Raw genomic sequence first — 19,241 nt, forward strand, 5'->3', positions numbered from 1 at the left:
TATCAGGTGAGGAAATAGAGAATTCCTTTGCTTAAGAAGGACACACACACACTCACACACACTCACACTGCCCCACCTTACCCAGTCCTGACCTTATGCCCACTCAGCAGCTCTCCAGTGGATTTGAATTAAGACTCTGGATTTACATCATAATTAATTTCTGTTTAGAAAAAATACCACTGGTATTGCTATGAGATCAAAACTTGCACTGTCTCATGAGCAGAGCCCCAGAGAGGTGAGAGAGGAGCTGGTTTTGGGGGTGGTGAGGCTCTGGGGTCACCTTCTCTGGCCCACTGAGGCTCACAGCTCTCAGCACCTACACCACCCTACCTTCAAAAAGCAAGAGGCACCCGACGCTAGCACCTATGAGCCATTGCAAAGAGAAGAGCCTGCGGACTTACGGAGGAAATATTCTGCTGTATCGGCTTCATAATCTGCATCCTCAGGGAAGTGATCGATTTGCTTACACAGACCTTTAAAATTCCCTAGGGAACAAGAGAAAAAAAAAGAACAAATGAGAACACCAAAACCTGCCTTGCAGGAACAGCTGCCCTCTGCGTTGCCCTTTGTGCCCACCCTGCCTTCCTCCCCAGCAGCAGGACTGCTCATGGATGGATGCCCATTAAATGCCCAGGTATTCTCTTCACACACTTTCCCATGTATCTCCCTCGTATTTGCACAGGAACCTGGGTTTTGCCATCTGGATCCAGCCTGATGCCCACCTAGACCAGTGCTCCTCGTTTAATGGTGGAGAGCACCAGAAGCACCAGGTATGGCTCCTGCTGCAGACAGGAGAGCACTGCCCACCTCTGAGGAAGAGGAGCTAGAGGCTGGGTAACACTGTGAAGCATGAAGGTCAGAGTCCCTTCCCTCAGCATCGACTGGTATACCTCTAGGTGTTTGTATTTCACCTGGTGGGCCCCAGGCAGTGTTGTGTGCAGCTGGGTGACCAGGTTTGGGTGGAAAAGCATTTGTTTCTTTCAGCTCTGAGTTTGCTGCCTATTCATTTCCTCATCAGGATATGTCCCTTGTTCTGGTGTGGCAGGAGAAGAACAAAAGGTCTTAATCTTCTCTCTTTGTAAGACTGCTTGTTTTTGCATTCCCTTATCAGGCCTCCTCTTGTGTCCTTTCACAGACTAAGGCTACAAGAAGCTTGGTGCAGAAGTCTGTATGTAGCTCAGCAGCAAAACACCCTTTGCACTGGAGGAGCAAAATCTTACACAGTAAGTGAGGGAAGCTGGGCTGGTCACCCTCAGCTTTATCTGGATGTTTTATGTACAGGGCCTTCTGCTAGCTTTAGTCACTGAGCACCCTTTTTCATGCTCTTCATGACTAGCAAAGCCCATTCCAGCAGGAAGCCAGCAACATCTTCCCAGTCTTTTGTCATCTAGGATGTATACCAGGCTCTTATTTTTGTCATTTGTGTCTCTGTCCTCTTGAAATCAGGAATACCACTCCAGAGACGTAATCCTCAAGCCACATCATCATCATCATGACCACTGGTTGAGTAGTGCCTCAAAGGATCAGGTTGTTCCTGTTTGTACAGGGGTGACCATGTGGAAGACAATTTCATTAGACCTCCTGGGGCTCCCCCAAACATTTTCTGCCACCTTCCCTTACCTGAATCCCTCTGGATTCTTTTCCTGGATGGACATTAACACAGAACTGAGGGACATAACCTGTCCATAAAGTAGGAATGCAGTGTCTACATGGGTGCATGTATAAGCACAGTGATCCCATGGCCCCCCTCACCAGAAGTCAGACACCAGGGTGGCTCAGGCTGACTGATGCCTCAGCAGAAGAGTTGGGAGCCTGAGTCTGAAGAGTGGCAAATGATGGGGAAACCTGGGAAAACTGCTTGCCACCCTGGCCCCAAGCCCACCCACTGAACCAGCTGGGTGTGCAGGGTGAGGAGACAATAAAGCCACCACTCTTCTGGTTGCTGCCTCTGGTAAGAGTACCTTGTGAGGAACCCAGAACTTTTCCAGGTCAACCCTACTCAGGCTGCAGGGACCATGTCTCCAAGTCATGTCTTGGAAGGTTTATTTGAGATTAATTCCAATGATCTTTCTTGTATTTGGAAATAGCTGGAAGAACTAAGTTCAAATAATTCCCTCTGAGTTTCTTTTCAAGACCAAACTTTGCTGGAACAGGGTTTGGGATGGTTTGGTAGGCAGTCCTGAGCAAATAGAGAGTAGAAGGCATGCAGGTGGGTTCCTCTAGGTCAGGCCCCAAGCTTGGTTTCTTCTGCATCCAGTTGGATTGTGTCTGATGCATCTGAGGTACCTATTGCCTTTAACTCCTAATTCAAAGAGCTTTCATGAAGAGACCAGAGACAGCACAGAGTGGTGTGTGTGCATGTAAGAGGTAAGTAATAGGAGAAGGAAGCAGGAATAAAGCCTCCCCATGTAACTCTGAAGTGTTATTTCCATACTGAAACTGTGGGTTATGAAAGGAGATTATTAACCATCCATCCCCAAACCTGCTACTTCTTTCAACAAGTGTCTGTTCCTCCTCCGTGGCTCTTCTGGAAGGAAAGCTTTATAGCCAAGGAAATTTCCTTGCCACACTTCCACCCTGCTACTCCTTGCTCCCCCTGCCCACTACACCCTGTCCTACTTGTCCACTTAAATACCTGTGAGGAAGGCAGATACAGCACTAAGGGGGTCCTTTCCCTTGCTTGCCCCTGGCTGCCTGGAGCAGCTCATCACCCTGGTCTTTTGGCTGCGGCCACTGCTGTACACTGCACGTGAGCACTGCTGCTCCCTGAGGCACTGGGGCAGTCTCCAGCCTCAGATTTCATCTCTTTGCACAGAAGATCTTTAATGCTGAGTACTGTCTGCCCCATACACGTGGGGAAGCAGGAGGAGCCTGTTTGCACTTCTCAGCCAAGGCTCCCAGTGCATAGCCATACACCCCCAGTTGGAATGAGCCAGGGATTGCATCTGGAAACCCCCCCACTCTATGCCATTCTTCCCCTCCTTGCTCTTGTTTCCCTCTCCCCTGCTCTGTTTCTTACTGTATTTGAGCCTGCTTAAACCCTATGTGAAGACTCAAGTTGCTTGGAAAAGATGCTGCATCTTGTGCAGGGTGTGTTTTATACGGCTGTGAGTGGGATAGCTAGTGAGAGGTACAGCTACTTCAGCAGAGTGAGAGGACACACAAGCTCTTTGAAAATCTGTAGGAGAGAGTCCAGAGAAGGGTCACTGAGACAGTCAGGACTGAAGCACCTCTCCTATGATGACAGGCTGAGAGAGTTGGGGTGGTTCAGCCTGGAGAAGCTTCTGGAGGGACTTCATAGCAGCCTTTCTGTACATAAAGGGGCTACATAAAAGCTAGAAAGTGACTTTTTTAAAAGGGCATGGAGTGATAGGACAAGGGGGAATGGTATTAAACTGGAAGAGGGTAGATTTAGGTTAGGTATTAGGAAGAACTTCTTAAACCATGAGAGTGATGAGACACTAGAACAGATTGCCCAGAGAAGCTGAGGATGCCCACTCCCTGTAACTGTTCAAATCCAGGTTGGATGGGGCTTGGAGTGACCTGTTTGAGTGGGAGGTGTCCCTGCCCATGCAGGGGGGTTGGAACTAGATGATCTTTAAGGTTCCTTCCAACCCAAAACGATCTATGATTCTATGAAAATCTGCTCCTGGTGCTGAGTGTCCAAAAGGTCCTGCCAACGTAGCTCATCAGGATGCTTGGCCATGGGGTGTCAAGCCTTGGCTTGCTTAAAATGCTATGGTGCTGTCACCAAAAGCTGAAGGGCTGTGCCAAGCTGATCACTGTCCCTGCCTCTGCCCTGCTGGGGTTCATGAGGGCAGGCTGGGAAGCTTTGGTCCCACTTTAGTCCATGCTTTGTTTGTACCCTGCACAGAGAACTGTGACTCTGGATGCTGCCTGTTCTCCCGCACTACCACACCCTCTGCTTCAACGCCTCCCATCTCCTCTGGGCGATGGATGGGGAAAGGATGCAGAATTTAGGTCATTAATGCGGTAACTGGGAATATAAGGAGCAAGATTCAGTTCTTGCTCTGCCACAGGCAAGCTGTTAAAACCACTTCTTCTCTCTGCCTAAGAGTCCCACCCTGTAAAATGGGGGTGACAGCCCTCCTCTGCCTTGTGCCATACAGGGATGTGTTAAAGAGGGCATGGTGTGGGTGCGCTGGTGCCAGCGGCTGTGCAAGCTCACAGAGTAGGTGAGCAATGGATGGTGACAGTTCAGAAGCCATCCTGGTGCAGGAAAGGCCTTGATTTTGCTTTATGTGCCAAGGTCACTCGGCAATTCTCTGATGGGTATCTATCTGTGGCCTGCTGAGATGGTGCAGTGTTCTCACTGGCACCTGTGCTGGTGGAAGCTGTATGGCCACACACAGGGAGGGGGTTGGAGAAGCTCAGCAGTACTCCTGAAGTCTGACACAACAGCCTCTCCCCCTGCCACATGTGAGGTTTGCAGAGCCAGGGAGGGAAGAGCCATGTGTCACCCTATAGCTACACTCCCAAGTGCCTGAACAAGAGCAAATAATTATTTTGGAGGGTATGTAGAGCTCTGAGACCCCCTCGAGGGAGTAAGAGCCCTCTGTACTTGTGTCCCTTTGCCCGTCCCATTCTTCCCAGCTTGAGTCATTTCATGCTGTGAACCCTGAAACAGGAAGGTGTCGAGCACTGTAAATTCTCCCGCACACCTCTCTGAGAAACTTAAGCCAAGCGTTTCCACCTCATCCCTGCAGCTTTCCCAGTGCAGTTCAGGCTCCCTCCTCATCCTCTTTCTCATGCTCATATATCAGATCTTTCTTCTGTTCCTCAGTTTCTCATGCATCACAGCCACCTCCTTCTCCATGGTATATCAACTGGTATGGGAATTCTTTGAGCAGCCTGCTTTGGGATGTGCAGGCTGCAAAGAAAGCAGGGAGAACCTCTTACTTGTTTCAGGACAGAAAGTCTGGGGACACCCAGGTCCATGGAAAATCACAGAGCAGCCCCCAGATCCCCTGGGTATCACTGGGAGTCCGTAGGTGAGATCCTACCATTTACTTGTTGCCTGCCCAAGCTTTGGAAAATACAGTCTTTAGGAGCTAGGACTGGTGCAAGAGGCACACCCCCAGTGCCTGGGCTGGGACAAAAGTTTCCCAGCCCGGGCATTGATAAGAGTAGCAACAACCTGCCATACTGCCAAGATGGATTGAATGTCTAAGATGCATGAAAATCAACATTAACTGCACGTTCAGCCCTCAGAGAGACCTCCTCTAATGCAGCTGGGTCATTGTTTGGGTACACACTGTCTATCCAGGGCAGCAGGCAGCCATCAGCTCTGCTGCAGCAAGACTCAGACTGAGTTACCCCCAGTGAGAACCTGCCCGGGAATTGTTGGTGGTATGCTTTATTTTTGTGCCTCTTTGTGCAGCCCTATCTCTCTCAGAAGTCCGGCTTGCCTGCAGAGTGCAATCCATTGCAAAATAGTAAGTTCCAAAGAATGAAAAGCTCCTCCCTTCCTGCAGGGTAGGAACACTTTTAAATGGTCAGAATCGTACATCTGAAAACTGGGAGCCAGAGGCAGAGGGAAAGATGTCCAAAAGGAGAGAAGCAGACAAAGAAGAACGAGAACAGAAAGACCTGTTTTCCCAGAATGATTTGTGATATTTCCATTTATGGAAAAAAGCAATCCACTGAAAGCTTTCTTTTTGTCTCACTCTCTAATTTAGCAGAGGTTTTGGCATGATGGCTTCTAGAGATATAAATAAAGGGGGCTGTATATAGCCGTTGTCTGTAAAAGCTCAGAAAGATGTCTTGGTAGTGGCCAAGGATTCAATACCTTTTTCTGCTACACATTCCCTGTATCATGTTAGGCAAGTGAGTTAACCCCCTTCTTCTTTCACTCAGAGGGGGAATAATAGTATTTCCCTGCCTCAGGGAAATAGCCCGAGGATATATCTAAATTAAAATTATGAAAGTGATTGGACACTGAAGTCATTCAGGCCAGATAATCCTCCCCATCTTCCAGTTCAAATGTAAAGTGCTCATCTTGGATGCAACCTTCCCCCAGACAAATGTGGAGTGTTGTGCACGCACGTAAGAGGTCCCAAATTCACACTTGGGATTCCTGCCTTAGGACTAATCCTCATTGCAGGTTCATATTTGCTACCCACCCAATGAAAGGAACGTCAGAAACAGCACACAAAGGGTGGGTGGGCAGACACAGACACCAACATTTCTTTCCGCTGCAGCACCCTGTTTCTGCACTGGGTTTGATTGGTACCAGGTGGTGAAGTAGGGCTCAGATACAGCCTCTGGGCTGGGAGGACAAATCCCACAGCTACATGACAAACTGTTGGTGTGTCTTACTTACACGTATTGGCAAAGGACTTCCAAACCAGGAGTGGAGGTTTGCCGGCCCTGTCAAAAAATGATACTACTGACACTGAGTCTTTCTGGCTTTTAATGTCAACCTGACACAACTTCAAGAGGAAGGAATGAGGTTTCATGAAATGCCAAGAGAAGCATAGAAAACACCCTTTGACTACTCTACACCCTTCTAAGAGTGACACTCTTGAAAGCAATCATCCTTTTGGGTGATTTGGAGCTGACACGGTGGCAGGGAGCACAAGACATCAGCTTTTACCCACCCTGTGCTGACATCCCCAAAAGAAAGGCTGGCTTCTGAGAAGTGCTCATTATACCTTTCAGGGAACATCTCCGTAGTGAGCATCTTGCAAAAATTAGGCCATCTTTTCACATGCCTCAGTATGCATTTAAAGGCCTTGGATACAAGGTGTAGGGTTATAGCAGGAAGCGTGGCCATTGTGCCCTGAGGGATGGTCATTCTGGGGCTTGAGCAGGTGCTGCACAGCAGCAGGGGATGCTGCACTAGTGCCAATACTTTTGGACTCAGGCAGGTAATTTTAAGACCAAAGAGTCCACAGCTCTTCTTAGGGACAAAGAAACTTCCTACTACAAGGTGAAACTCAGTGGGGCAGGAAATGGGATCTGTGGGGGGTGAACCTGGGACAATAGCAGAGATCCCATGGGAACAAAGGGACAACAGAAATTTTACCACCTTCCTGTCCAAATGCCGTGTGCCTGCTTTGATGTGGCACTCTCCAACATAAACATGCAGCAGTGCATATGTTAAAAAAGAAAAACGAAACAAAACAAAACCAAAAAACCAAACAAAACCCTAGCAACATAACCAGTATGTTGCATACATAATTCTCTCCCTGGGGAGAGGATAAAAGAACAAACCCCATGTGACTGATATCAAGCCCCATCGCTTAATGTGCCACTGGAAATCATTCGGATTTTGTGGTGAAAAAGCCCTTAAAAGAACTGATGCAGAAGAGAAATTGATCTTATAGTTATGAAAGAATATCCCCCCTGTCTACATTATACCATCTCTCCTCACCTTATTATTAACAGTCATGTTTATTTACAGCTGTTGGCAAGGATCAGATGATAAAGGGAGTTTACCGCAGTAAAAACTGTACAAACACTGCCTTACAGAACATTGCTGCCTTCATGAGCATGAAGGAAAGGGTATATCACAAGTGCATTAGCCATTACCAAAGCTACAGCAGTAAAATGGCCTGATAATACCAATTCTGGGGAGACGAGTTTAGTCAGGACACAGTTAATAAATAGCAAAAGAAATGGAGACACAAATGGGCAACTTAGAAAAAAGTGGAAGAAGCCAGTACGGGGTAGCACTGAGGAGGAGAGGAGAACCTGGAAGGAGGGATGTAGAGTGAATAGTGACCAGGCACCGGGAAGACAAGTCCCATCCAAGCCGACCCCAGGCTCCTCTTCTGCCTTTTTCAGCTCTTGCTCCTCGCTTGCTCTCTGCAGCCCTCCCTGACAGTCACCGGGAGTGCAGAAGATCCCCAGCACATCCCAGCGCTACCCGCACGGCTCCCTGCAGCATTCCTCCCGCCCGGCGCTGCAGCTGCGGCGGCAGAGAACGAGGATCGCGCTGCATTACGGCCCGACCCTGCGCCTGCTCCCAGCCTTCCTTGGCTTTCCATTTTTCCTCGGAGGAGGCAAATCTCCTCGCCTTCCCACCCAGCTCCGAAATGGAGCCCTGGTGCCGCTTCTGCTGCTGTGTGCTGCTAAAATAGCCGATAGATCCTGCCTCAGAGCTGGCTGCAGCTGTTCCTTGTATGTGGGTGGAGATGCAGCGGTAGGAAAACCTATTATTAAGATTATATGAAGATTTCCATTTATAAACACCTTCTTCTTTTTTACAGGGTTGTAACTTTCAAAAATATCCTCCCCGGGGCTTGAGATTTCCCGTGTTTGATCGCAGGCAGAGAGTGAGGTTGCTGGGGAAAACTGGGCAAAGGGTTTTTGAACGCGTTTTGGTGCAAACACAAATCCAGCACGTTTGAGCTTCACAAGCTGAAACATTGCAGGTGGTTGGTTTTCAGGGACTGCTAGACATCTGTCCAAGTTAGCAATGAAAATCTTCAACACAGCAGTAATAAAAATAATTCAAAAAATCCTTCTTGCATACATCCAGTACAAACATCTCCCCTGGTAAACAATTATCTCTGTTTTCTAGACTTTGCCAGAATTAAACCTGAGCTGAAATTCTTTTGAAAACAGTATTGAACAGAAAAATGCATTAGGCTTGTCTAAGTCATTCAAAGCTAATGATAACCTTGCTGCTCCTAAAGTTGTATTTCTTGTATTTCCCTACTGTGCTAGTGTTCTGGAAATTTTGTACGTCCATATATAATAATGTTATGATTTCATATATATGACAATTTAATAATTAATTTTTTCTAACGGATACTTTCCTGTGTGATTCAGTGTGTGCAGAGGCACTGACATTATCTCTGATTGCCCAGCGGAGAGGTTAGAAACTGTTTCTACAGTTGTTGGAGTGACTTGTGTCACTCTAGGTAGGAAAAACATGTGAGCTTTCGGGCATACGAGCCTTGTTGCAGGGTTTTCAAGGTATATCAGCTGAGTCAGTAGAAGCTTTTGACTTTGCCTTGCAAGAAGATGCAGAACTGGCCCTGGGAAAAAGAGTTGGGAACCAGAAAAAAGAATTGAGAAAAGGGTTTGTAAATAGTTGTGCTTGGAGATTGTACCAAGACGTTAGGTTTCAAACTCCAGGATCACAACTTAAGTCCTAGAGCTGCTGGGATGGAGAATGGAAAAGTGAAGGCAAAAGTTGATCAGGACATGGAGAGAAGTCTAAGCAAAAAAGAAGGGCCAAGTGAAAGCAATCAAGATATTACAGAGGATTAAGAAAAATAATCTGGCAATTTGTAGCAAGAATATTTGTGCGTGCGTGTGTGTAACGAGTCAAATGTGACACTACAACTGTGAGACAAGTGACAGGAAGGGTGATGCAATTATCTGCAGTGAGAGAGAAACGATGTGCCTAAGGTGTGGGAGGAGAGGAGATGCTCCATAGCTACCACAGGCAATCCCGAGCCGTGGCTGCATATCCAGATGTCAGAAGAAGGGAGATACTAATGCAAGCCTGGAGGGAATGGGGTGGATGGGATGAAGGACATATTTAAGAGCTGTTGCTTTTTTTTTTTTTTTTTCCTCTTCTTCTTTTTTCTTTTCCTATCACGGCAACAATATTTTAACTAGGACAGGTTTTGCATATAGAACTAAGAGTTTGCACATCAAACTCTCAGAAATCAGAGCATGTAAACAACACCCAAGCCTGAAGAGGACATAGGAATTAAACCATCTCAAACTTGAACTCAAAGACCCAGAGCTCATTTGGGTTGGTCTCCCCCCAGAAGTAAGCAGAGGGAATTCATGTGTCAGAATGTTTATAATTCAGCTCATCCTATTGGGCTGCATTATTCTCTTCAGATGTGACTGTGTTTCTGTTCCGTGGCCGTGCATCAGAGGGCAGAGCCAGGCTCACCTCATACAGTAGGTCATGTTTTGGATGAGTGGTAAGGTGATTGGAAGTTACTATGCACAGGCACGGATTTTCCAGGCAAGAAAAGAGGGAAAACCAGCCCTCCTTACACCATGAAGTGGCCTGCACATCCTGGCACATAGCCAGGAGCTGTAGAGTCCCTTGGTTCAGATGTGGGCTGAGTCCTTGCCCCAGCGTGAATTTGGACTTGGTTGTTCCCAAACTTCAGACCCCTGACTGTAACGCTGTGTTCACAAGGCTTTTTGAGTGTGGTTTCCTTAGTCATTTTTAAATTACAAAGGAGTAGAAAAGGCCATTCAAATCCTTCATCTCCAACTCCACACTGCATTTATCTCTGACATATCCAGACAGATCTATAGGGAGACACTGTCCTCAGTTAAACTGGTGTAAATCTAGTGTGACTCTGAGCAACTTCTTCAGCAGATGTGGTCACAACCAAGAGAGGAATTAGGCTCACAGCTGGTAATTAGCTTATGAAGTATGTGGTGTGCTTTAGAGTCCTTAAGGATGCAAAACGCTATATAAAAATTATTATTAGTTATTAATAATAAAAATACCCAAGAACACCAGGGAAATAGTCTAAAGAATGGAACAAGTCAATGACAGAGGCAGCTTTCAATCCATCCTCCCTCTTCTGTGCCACTTAAGCTCTCCTCCCCCTCCATCTCCAGGGCTCAGACACATGGAGGAAGGGAAAGACCCCCACTGCATGTGTTTAGCAATTTGGCAGTCTCAGCAAGTCTCCTGTGTTCTCCCACACAACATCATCAGCCTGCAGTAGAAATTGCCAGATCTGCAACATAATTTACAGGCAGCAGTAGAAATTTTGGGGACTAGCAGGGAGCGTGATTTCCTTAGATTGCCTCCCATGGGGAAAATGCAACCCTGCCCCCCTGCTCCCAAGGGCCTTTCATCTCATTGACCTACCTGCCCCTAGGGAAAGGACTGGGCAGGTAGGGCACCTCCTGCTTTCTCTAATGATTTCTGGGTAAGAACTGGGGGTCCGGTCACGGTTGCCTGAATTGGGGTGAACACGTCCACTGGGGATGGGATGTACAACTTGCTTTGTCTCTTCCAGCCTAGCAGATGAGTGCGAAGTTTATTTTAGGCGAGGAAATAGAACAAGGGAAGGGCTGGGTTTTCTCTAGCACTTTTTATACCCCAGGGTACCTAAAGCCCTTCATGCAACACTGAGAAAGATCCCCCAGTGCGGTGGCTCTGCAGGCAAGCATGGCAGCCATTACGCGCTCACTGAGCTCGCAGATGCCCTCGGAGAGAGGGGGTGGCCTTACCCAGGCAGGGAATATTGGTTATCCCTTACTCTGTTCAGAAAGAGCACTGGGGTTTTTGCTGTCCCTCCAGGCAACCCACCAGAGATGGCCAGGAGGGAACTCAGAGCGGGATTTCTTCGGCGGAAAGCCTTGCTGACTGCAGCGCTTCGGGTCAGGCTGCATCATGCAGGGCCAGGCACTCGTGGTGCTTTTCTGCCCTGTGCCCTTTATTGCCTTGAAATGCACCACCTACAACCAGAAAATGAAACCTCTGAGGAAGAGGTTTGGACTTGCTAAATCTGAGATTTCCTCCAGCAGTTACTGCATCTCACCCTGCAGCACTGCTGCTTTGGGAGAAGCTCTGTAGTAGGTCCAGAGCTACCCAGTGGTACCCTGGTATGAGGGGAATGTTAGCCTGCTGAAGCCCTTTAGGATGCTCATCCCTGGTAAATTCACTCCCGACCTGCACCACACTCACAAAATGACACAAAGCCTCCCAGATGTTCTTAAAGCAATAAACAATAAGAAACTGGAGGGAACACTGGGCAGTAAGAATGGAGGGCTGACCTGGTGCACGGCAAGCCCCTTCATACAGGCATCTGGAAGGGAAACCACTGGAGTCCCCAGCTGTTCCAGAAAGGGGAGATGTCTGCCTCAGCAGTGTCCTCAGTGTGGGGGCAGCCCCCCTTGCAGCCCTCTCATAGTCAGCTCAAACACTGGATCCAAACATGGCTTAATATTGTTTCCTGCATTCCCCGGCTATACTGGGAGATTCAGGATTTGAAGAGTTGTGTGGATTGCATTATGGTTCCTAAACAATTGCAGGCTCATACTTCACTGATTATCTGGGTCCAGTCTCTGGCAGGGCAAATGGAATCCCAGAATCACAGAATGGTTGGGTTGGAAGGGACCTTAAAGATCATCTAGTTCCAATGGAAGGACAGGGACACCTCCCACTCAAACAGGTCACTCCAAGCCCCATCCAACCTGGCCTGGAACACTTCAGGGATGGGGCACACCCAGGGTAGCAACCAGACTGGTCTGTAAAAGCTGTAGGAAATGAGTGCCCTCTGTGCTACAAGAGCCAAGGCACAGAGTTTGCTTTGTTTCACACGAAGCAAACGTCATGCTTATTTTTGACTTGGGTTGTTGAAATTCAGAGTGTTGGTAGACACAGTCTGTATCCCACAGGGCCGAACAGGGTAGCTGGTGAGTGTGAGACTGAACAAATTGCATTAGCACAGCTATGCTGTGGCTCTCAATGTCTCCAGAGGAGCTGCTGCTGTTCTGACTTGCTGCTTTACTCATAATCCACATCAAACATTGGGTGTTAAAGTAGATATTGCACAGATTTGATTTTAGGTCCCTTTTTATGCAGCTGAGCAAAAAACAAATGCCAAGACTTGCGACTGGTGTTAGCTTTTAGAGGCTGCTATTATAACATTAATAATTTTATTACTGTTATTTCAACTTGGTTGCAGGTACCCTGGTGATTTACAAGGAAACAAAGTGACTTGGCCCTCTCCTGAAGTGCTTATAACAAAAGTTAGACTTAAGCACAGCGCTGGGCTTATTTAAGAAGCAAACAGTGCCAGCAGGGTGTTTGGAAGAGGGAGGTTTATAGCAGCACAGGATCATGACACATTTATGGCTGTGTACGTGTGTGTATCCCATTAGTTTATGAGGGCTTTTAAAAAGAAAACCATGGAGGGTGAAAGTGTGCTAGATTTAGGAGTTATGTCTGCAAGAAAGGTGAATGGAGGCCAGTGAGGGAAGGACTATTTTGAAGGGGGAGGCTGAAGGGGAGGCTGTGAAGGAGGAGCATGGGACTACCTGTGGCACAGCCAGAGAAGGTGTAAAGGGGAGCAGGGACTGCTGCTCAGCCATAATAACCCCTTTGAAGCTTGACTGTAAGCCATGCTGTTGCACCAATTATTTTTCATCCACTGAGCATGCTAATTTATTACAGGATTGTCTGTAGGTGTGAGCTTTGTGCTAGGGGTAATCTCTGAAGCATTTTCAGCTACTCTAGACATAACATTACTCTCGTGTCCTGGGCAGGAGGCTATTTAGAATGGGATAAAATTTACTCACAAGATGGGACTAGGGAATATTATTTCTACTGTGATCTGGTCCAGTTACTCTTTGTTAGAAACCTGAAAGGCCGTTTCAGGGTTTTGAATCATGTCCAAGCCAGGTACCAAGTCACCTTCCCTGGCCAGGATTGTATTAACTGGAGATGTGGAGATGTGCCCATCAGTGCTTCTTACCCCAAACCACACATCCCCAGCTACCCCCCACATAGGGTAATGTAGGTCTCAGAAGTAAAACTTCCTGCTTTGAAGTTTGTGAAACAAGAACCTGTCTCTCAAAGACTAAAAAAAAAACAAAAAAAAACAAACAAAAAAAATCCTTCCAGATTTGCCCACTTTTCCTTGAAAAAATTACCAGTTATCCAGTGGAATCACTGGTCTGAAATTCCAGCCCGTTCCTCAGTTCCTAATTTACTACTATAGATGTAGCAGTCTATGAAGCAATGGCAAATATTGTGCTTCACCTCAGGCCTTAACCTCAATTATCTTACCTTTGAACTGGAGTTGCCAGTCAGGAAATGTGCCAAAGAACAGCAGCATTTCAATGTCACTGAGTGTTTCATTCTCCATGAGTATATCTCTTTTTTTTTTCCCATGCTACAGCCACTTCTGAAAGTCTTTTTCTCTTGGAGCTGGTCAGAGTTTTCCAATGAAAATTTCTCAGAGGGATACAGAGACTTTGATCTGAACATCTGAATCCCAGGTGAATGTAGTGAATACCAGAACTGTTGGCTTACCAACAATTTCAGTGCATCTAACCTTGGTCTGAAAAAAAGCCTTTGAAAAACATCTTTGTTCCACACCGTTGTAGAACAGGAATCCTTATAATTCCAAAGTTTTGTGGGACAGGAAAATAGTTCTCTTACATGTTTCCAGCCTGGTCTCTGCAACTACCTGACTTCACATCAGCTGCCATGCATCTTAATTAGAAAATAAAAAAGACCCAGCTTCTCTCTGGGCCCTGCTGTGACAGCTGTGGCTGCTGAAGGCACAACTGGCCAGCTGTTCCTTGGGGACCACTTCTCCATTTAACTCTATCCACCACTGCCACATCTCAGTCTCCCAGTTTTTTTTCTTCAAAACCAACATCTGAGATACACCATGCACCAAGACCTTATCCTCTTGGCCTTCTGACCACCTCAGCCTTGGAAGACTGTGGCCTTGGTTTTGCCAGCCCAACATTAGGGTCATGTCAACCCCAAACATGAAACCCAGCCCTTGAATCAGTCTCTGGCCAAACTTGTCTCTCCTGTATACAGTTCTAGTAAACACCAAAATAAGTTTTGGCCAAGCTAGAGCCAAAAAGGTGCAGGTTTTCCTCTCACTTCCTCTGTGACCTGACATAACAAATGCATTTTGTAAATGCCTCTTCAGGGCTGCCCTTCATTCCCACTGAAGGGCTCCTCTTCTCCTCTAGTGCACTTCACCGTGTGCTGCGGAGCAGACGTGGTAAACACATCAGATCAAGAATGAATGATTTTGCCTAACCACCAGGATCCTGTAACAACCCCTGCACTGGGAGATTCCCCTGCAGGGAGGGTGAGAGAGAAGAGAGAACATTTCTTGACTATCTGGAAGCCCCACGTACAGAATACCTGTGGAGACTGGCAGAGAAAGTGAGCGGGCTGGGACTGGATGCCTTCCAAGCATCAGAGCAAAACAGAATCTCTCAGTGGAGGATGCTAAATTTTGACAATGGGAAAGAAAGAGGTAGACAAAGGGTGAGTGGGAGGGGAAAGACTTTCCCTGCTAATGCTGTCTGCTCAAAGCATCAAGCATTATCATGGGTTTCCACATCCCATCATGCGTACACAGCGTTTTACTGGCAGCTAAAAAGGCAGGATCTTGCCCCCAGGATTTCATGGCACAAAGACCCTGGCCTTTGGGGCACTAGCGAGTGAGGATGCTCAGTTCTTCAGAAGAGGCTCTCAGCAGCCATTAGGCAGTAACTACAAGGCCTGGATCCTGCTTCTGGTGAGGTCAGAGGGAAAACAGTGGGGACAAGATCAGGTCTGAGCCAGACAGGATGGAAGGAGGGAAGTGCCTGCGAAAGGTCACAGGCTGAGCTATGGCATGTTCATGCCATGTTTGCTCCTGGCTTTGGGCAGGCATTTCTGAATCATTCTTCATTCTAAAGATGTCATACAGTAAACAAAATTAATAGTCAGAGGGGGCAAAGCTTGCCAAGGGCATAGGAGAAGTGGAAGTCATTAACACAGGAAGATTAGCCACAGTAAATGAGTCCTGAGGGCGGGCATGAGGGAGGTGAATAAGGTTGTGTGGTGAAAGAAGGGGAAGGGAGAGGGCAGGGGGAGGGAAGGAGCAGGATCATTGCTGTAGGGAGATGGAGAGGGGCTGGGGAGGGGAGATGTACTGAGTGAGCACCAGGCAGGGTGGGAGAGGAAAGAGGGAACCAGAGTCTGACAGAGCCATGTGAGGCCTTGCAGATGAAGTGAGGAACTGAACTTTGATGTAGAAGGAGACTGGAAGCACGGGGATTCAAGAAGAGAGAGTGACACAAGTGGAACAGTGGGTAGGGAAAAGATAATGTATCTGCTGCACACTGGGTGTTTTAGCATGAGTATTAAGCCTCCCCTGTAGTTCTGCTGGGTCTCTTTGGCCCTGAGGATGCAGTGGGTTGGTGCTTCTGTGATCTGGTCTAAATATTTCGGTAAGGTGTTGTCTCTATGTTGCTTTTGCACATATCAGGAGCATGATGTGTGATGGGAGACAGTTACTGGGAAAGGGCTGTCCGTGAGTGGTGGGATGAGTGCCATCCCAGCAGCAGAGCAACGTGATGCTGAGGGGCTGAGGATCTCCTATCCTGGCCTACAGGTTGTGGGGTGAAGATCACCTCCAACCTCCGGATCTCCGAATCTCCCTGGAAGGTGACCAAGGGATAATCCCAAGGGTAGAGCATTTCTAACTCTCTGCAGGCTCCCAAAGAGATCAATACTGCTGTCTCAGTTGTTTATTGCAGCTTCCCTGGATCATGTCCTACCAAGGGTAGTTCCTGCAGGATGGAACTGCCAACACAAGCAAGAAACATTTCTGTTCCTGTGGCTTCCTCCCAGGAGAAACCTCATCTCCCATCTCCCAAACTCTGAGTAGATCTTACGTCTTTTTTTCTTTTTTAAACTGATCATCTCTCATTTCACTCCTGAAACAATTTTCTGCAAGTGGATTTCTTTTATTTTCTTATGTTTCATGATCTTGCAAACTTCTTACAGTCCTTGCTTTATTGTTCCAAATGTGGGGATTCTGTCCTCATGCTGCACCTTCCTCTTTCTTCTCTCCCCTTCCCAACTACTGTCATGTGGTTTCCTCATCTCTGGGACTCTGTCCTAATGAGCCCAACCTTTCTGTCCCTAGCCAGTGATGTCTTGCTTGATTTGCACTGATTTCTGTTGTCTCTTCACCTCAGGATCACAATAAACCTTTGATTCCCTTCAAGCATTCTCCCCACATGCTTTCTCATGCTCATCTGCAGTTTAACTGTCTCCCTCCTTTCCTCTCTCAGTCCATTATGGCACTACCCCTAGTGCTGAATTAATCTCCATTTCTGTCCAACACTGTCCTCATTAAAAGAAACAAACAAAAGCAAAATCCATCACTTCAAGATCTTACTGAGGATACTTTGTCCAATCTCTGATTTTCAATCATTTGAGATATAACTTCAGCAACAACAGTATGAATCCCTGTGCCGTGTCCTGCCAGAGACTTAGGGAAGTTTATCAGGGACAGTCTTGTTTCTATTGCTCCTTTATTTCTCAAGAAGCTGTTAGATCTTCCTTCCTGTATCTCTGGCACTGGTGTTCTTCCCAGCACACCCATGTTGTTCTCACCTCCTAGCCCTTTTCCAGACAAGCACAATATACTTTTCTCATCTTTCAATTATAGATTGCCCTGATTTATCTCACTTAGACTTAACATCCCTCTTTCCTGAGACTTTCTCGTGCATCTCCTCCTACTCTCTTTGCAGCCCTGGAAACATCTGACATAATTCAGTCGTTCAAGAAAACAACTACTTCTCTTGACCCTGGTACCTCTCATAATGTGGGCCTATCTCTGGCTTTTTACTTTACTCCAGTTTCCAGTAATTCCTTAGCTTCTGGTACTCTGCTTAGCTCTTTGAAAGTAAGCCATTATCTGCTGTGTCCTCAGGCTCCTCCATCGACACCGCTGTTCCATTTAACAAGCACCCAGAGCCTCCTTATTCTTCATAGAGTGCTTAAGAGAGTCACTCCCTCTTATCTCTCCTACATGGCTGTCCTCGTCCATTTTCTCTTCAGGTTCATGCAGACCATAGTGAGGAAATCTAATGATCTCCTTTCTGCTAATGATGCCTGGTCCCGTTTCTTTTTTTACCTTGTGGCAGCCTTGTGAAATGGTTGCCCACTCCATCCATTTTGGGGTATTCATCATGATGAAGGTACTCTGGTTTCTTAGCAACTGCTCAACTTTCAAGTAGTTCTTCGGACAGAGATGTCTCTCCTGTGCTGGGATCCCTTCTTTGGGGATAAATGATCCTTTAAACCTTTTTCTAATAAAAATTACAATGCTACTTAATATTCTTTTTTTTCTTTCTGTCTTTTTCTTTTTTTTTTTTTTTTTTTTTTTTTTTTCATCCATAGAGCTCAAAGCATTTTGCAAAATCACTAAGCGTCATTTTCTTCATTGTAGAGGTGGAAAAGCTGAGTCACAGAGATATTAGGGCCAATATTTTCATGTGTTCATTCATTTTATGCATCTTCATTTCTGGGAACCCAGTCTGAAATAACTTAACCTAATTGCTTTGCTGTAGGACTTGAAAGGGAGCAGTAGGTCTTCAGCACCTTTGAACGAGGCAGAATAGAACAGTGGGTACAAAATACCTCAGAGATACGAGTACCTATGAAAATGTACTTGTATACCATCTGATCAAGACCACACAGAGCTCAGCTACTTCTGGCATCAGAGTCAGAGACCTCCATTCATGAGGATACTGCTGCTTCAGGGTCTTCTTTCTGCCTTAAGTGATGGAGAGATGTGACAGTGCAAAACATCAGGGTATTTTAGAAGTTTCAGAATAAATCTTCAGTTTGTACTGTGACATACCTTGTCCACACATTGTCCATACCTCCTCTATTGTTTTTTTTTGTTTTTTTGTTTTTTTTCCTGTGAGGAAGGGTGAAAACTGCTCTGCCCTAGGAGAAATAGTGGTCTAGCAGCTAGACTTAAGACTGAAATGGAGGAAACTGGTTCAAAATTCTTCACACCCAACAAAGATTTCACCTTGGGCTTCCTGTGTTCTAGATGAGCTAACTAATTATTTGTCTCTTCTGGTGGCCTCTTCTCTTTCCTTCTGACTAGGGATTCCATCTCAGACCTAAGCAAACTTTGCCACTGAGACTAGAAAGTATGTTCCTGCAAAGTCTCAGCTTCAACAAACTGACATTCCCAGATAAAAAACATTTCAGTAAAAAATTCCTCTGAGCTCTACCAGTCACTTTAATGTCAATAGTACTCAAAAAATACACATACCTCTCTAACTGCACTGGCCCTCCCCTGCTTACCTGCAGCCACTCTTGCCTAAGAAAGCCTCTGGATTTCTATCAGCTTTTCTCAGTTAACTCCTTCGCATACAAAATGGTTCCTTTTTATCTAAAATGTTTTAATTAATCCATACTTCTTTTCAGTCCTCCTTTGAAACCCATTCTGCATATGCTAGGCTTAAGCTGAGCATTTTTGTGAATTTTTAACTCATCTTCTCTATGTAGGTTTGTCACAACAGCAAATCTACCAGTCACACTGCCTGCTGTGTGGTCTGACCTTTGAAATGTTCTTAGTCAGGGCTTTTCCAAATCTGTCTGTACAACTAAACACAACTGGTATTACACCTTTGGCTTTTCATTCCAAAGCCTTGTCTTCCCATTTATTTAAAGGAAAATTTTCAAATTCCTCTCCATTATTTTTCCATTCTGATTTCCTTCAATC

At 46.4% G+C, this 19,241-nt stretch overlaps 1 protein-coding gene across 2 annotated transcripts in view; it reads right to left on the bottom strand.

Annotated features, from left to right (window-relative positions):
* The window catches only part of CACNG2 (calcium voltage-gated channel auxiliary subunit gamma 2), a 53,428-nt gene that overhangs the window by 4,763 nt on the left and 29,424 nt on the right, over window positions 1-19,241 (bottom strand). For both annotated transcript variants that reach the window (XM_071729747.1, XM_071729744.1), the window contains one exon: window positions 402-485. In XM_071729747.1, coding sequence (XP_071585848.1) covers window positions 402-485 — 84 coding nt within the window. The remainder of the gene's footprint in view (window positions 1-401; window positions 486-19,241) is intronic.

The sequence above is a fragment of the Heliangelus exortis genome, chromosome 1 (assembly GCF_036169615.1).
Source record: "Heliangelus exortis chromosome 1, bHelExo1.hap1, whole genome shotgun sequence".
In the NCBI taxonomy this organism is placed as follows: domain Eukaryota; kingdom Metazoa; phylum Chordata; class Aves; order Apodiformes; family Trochilidae; genus Heliangelus; species Heliangelus exortis.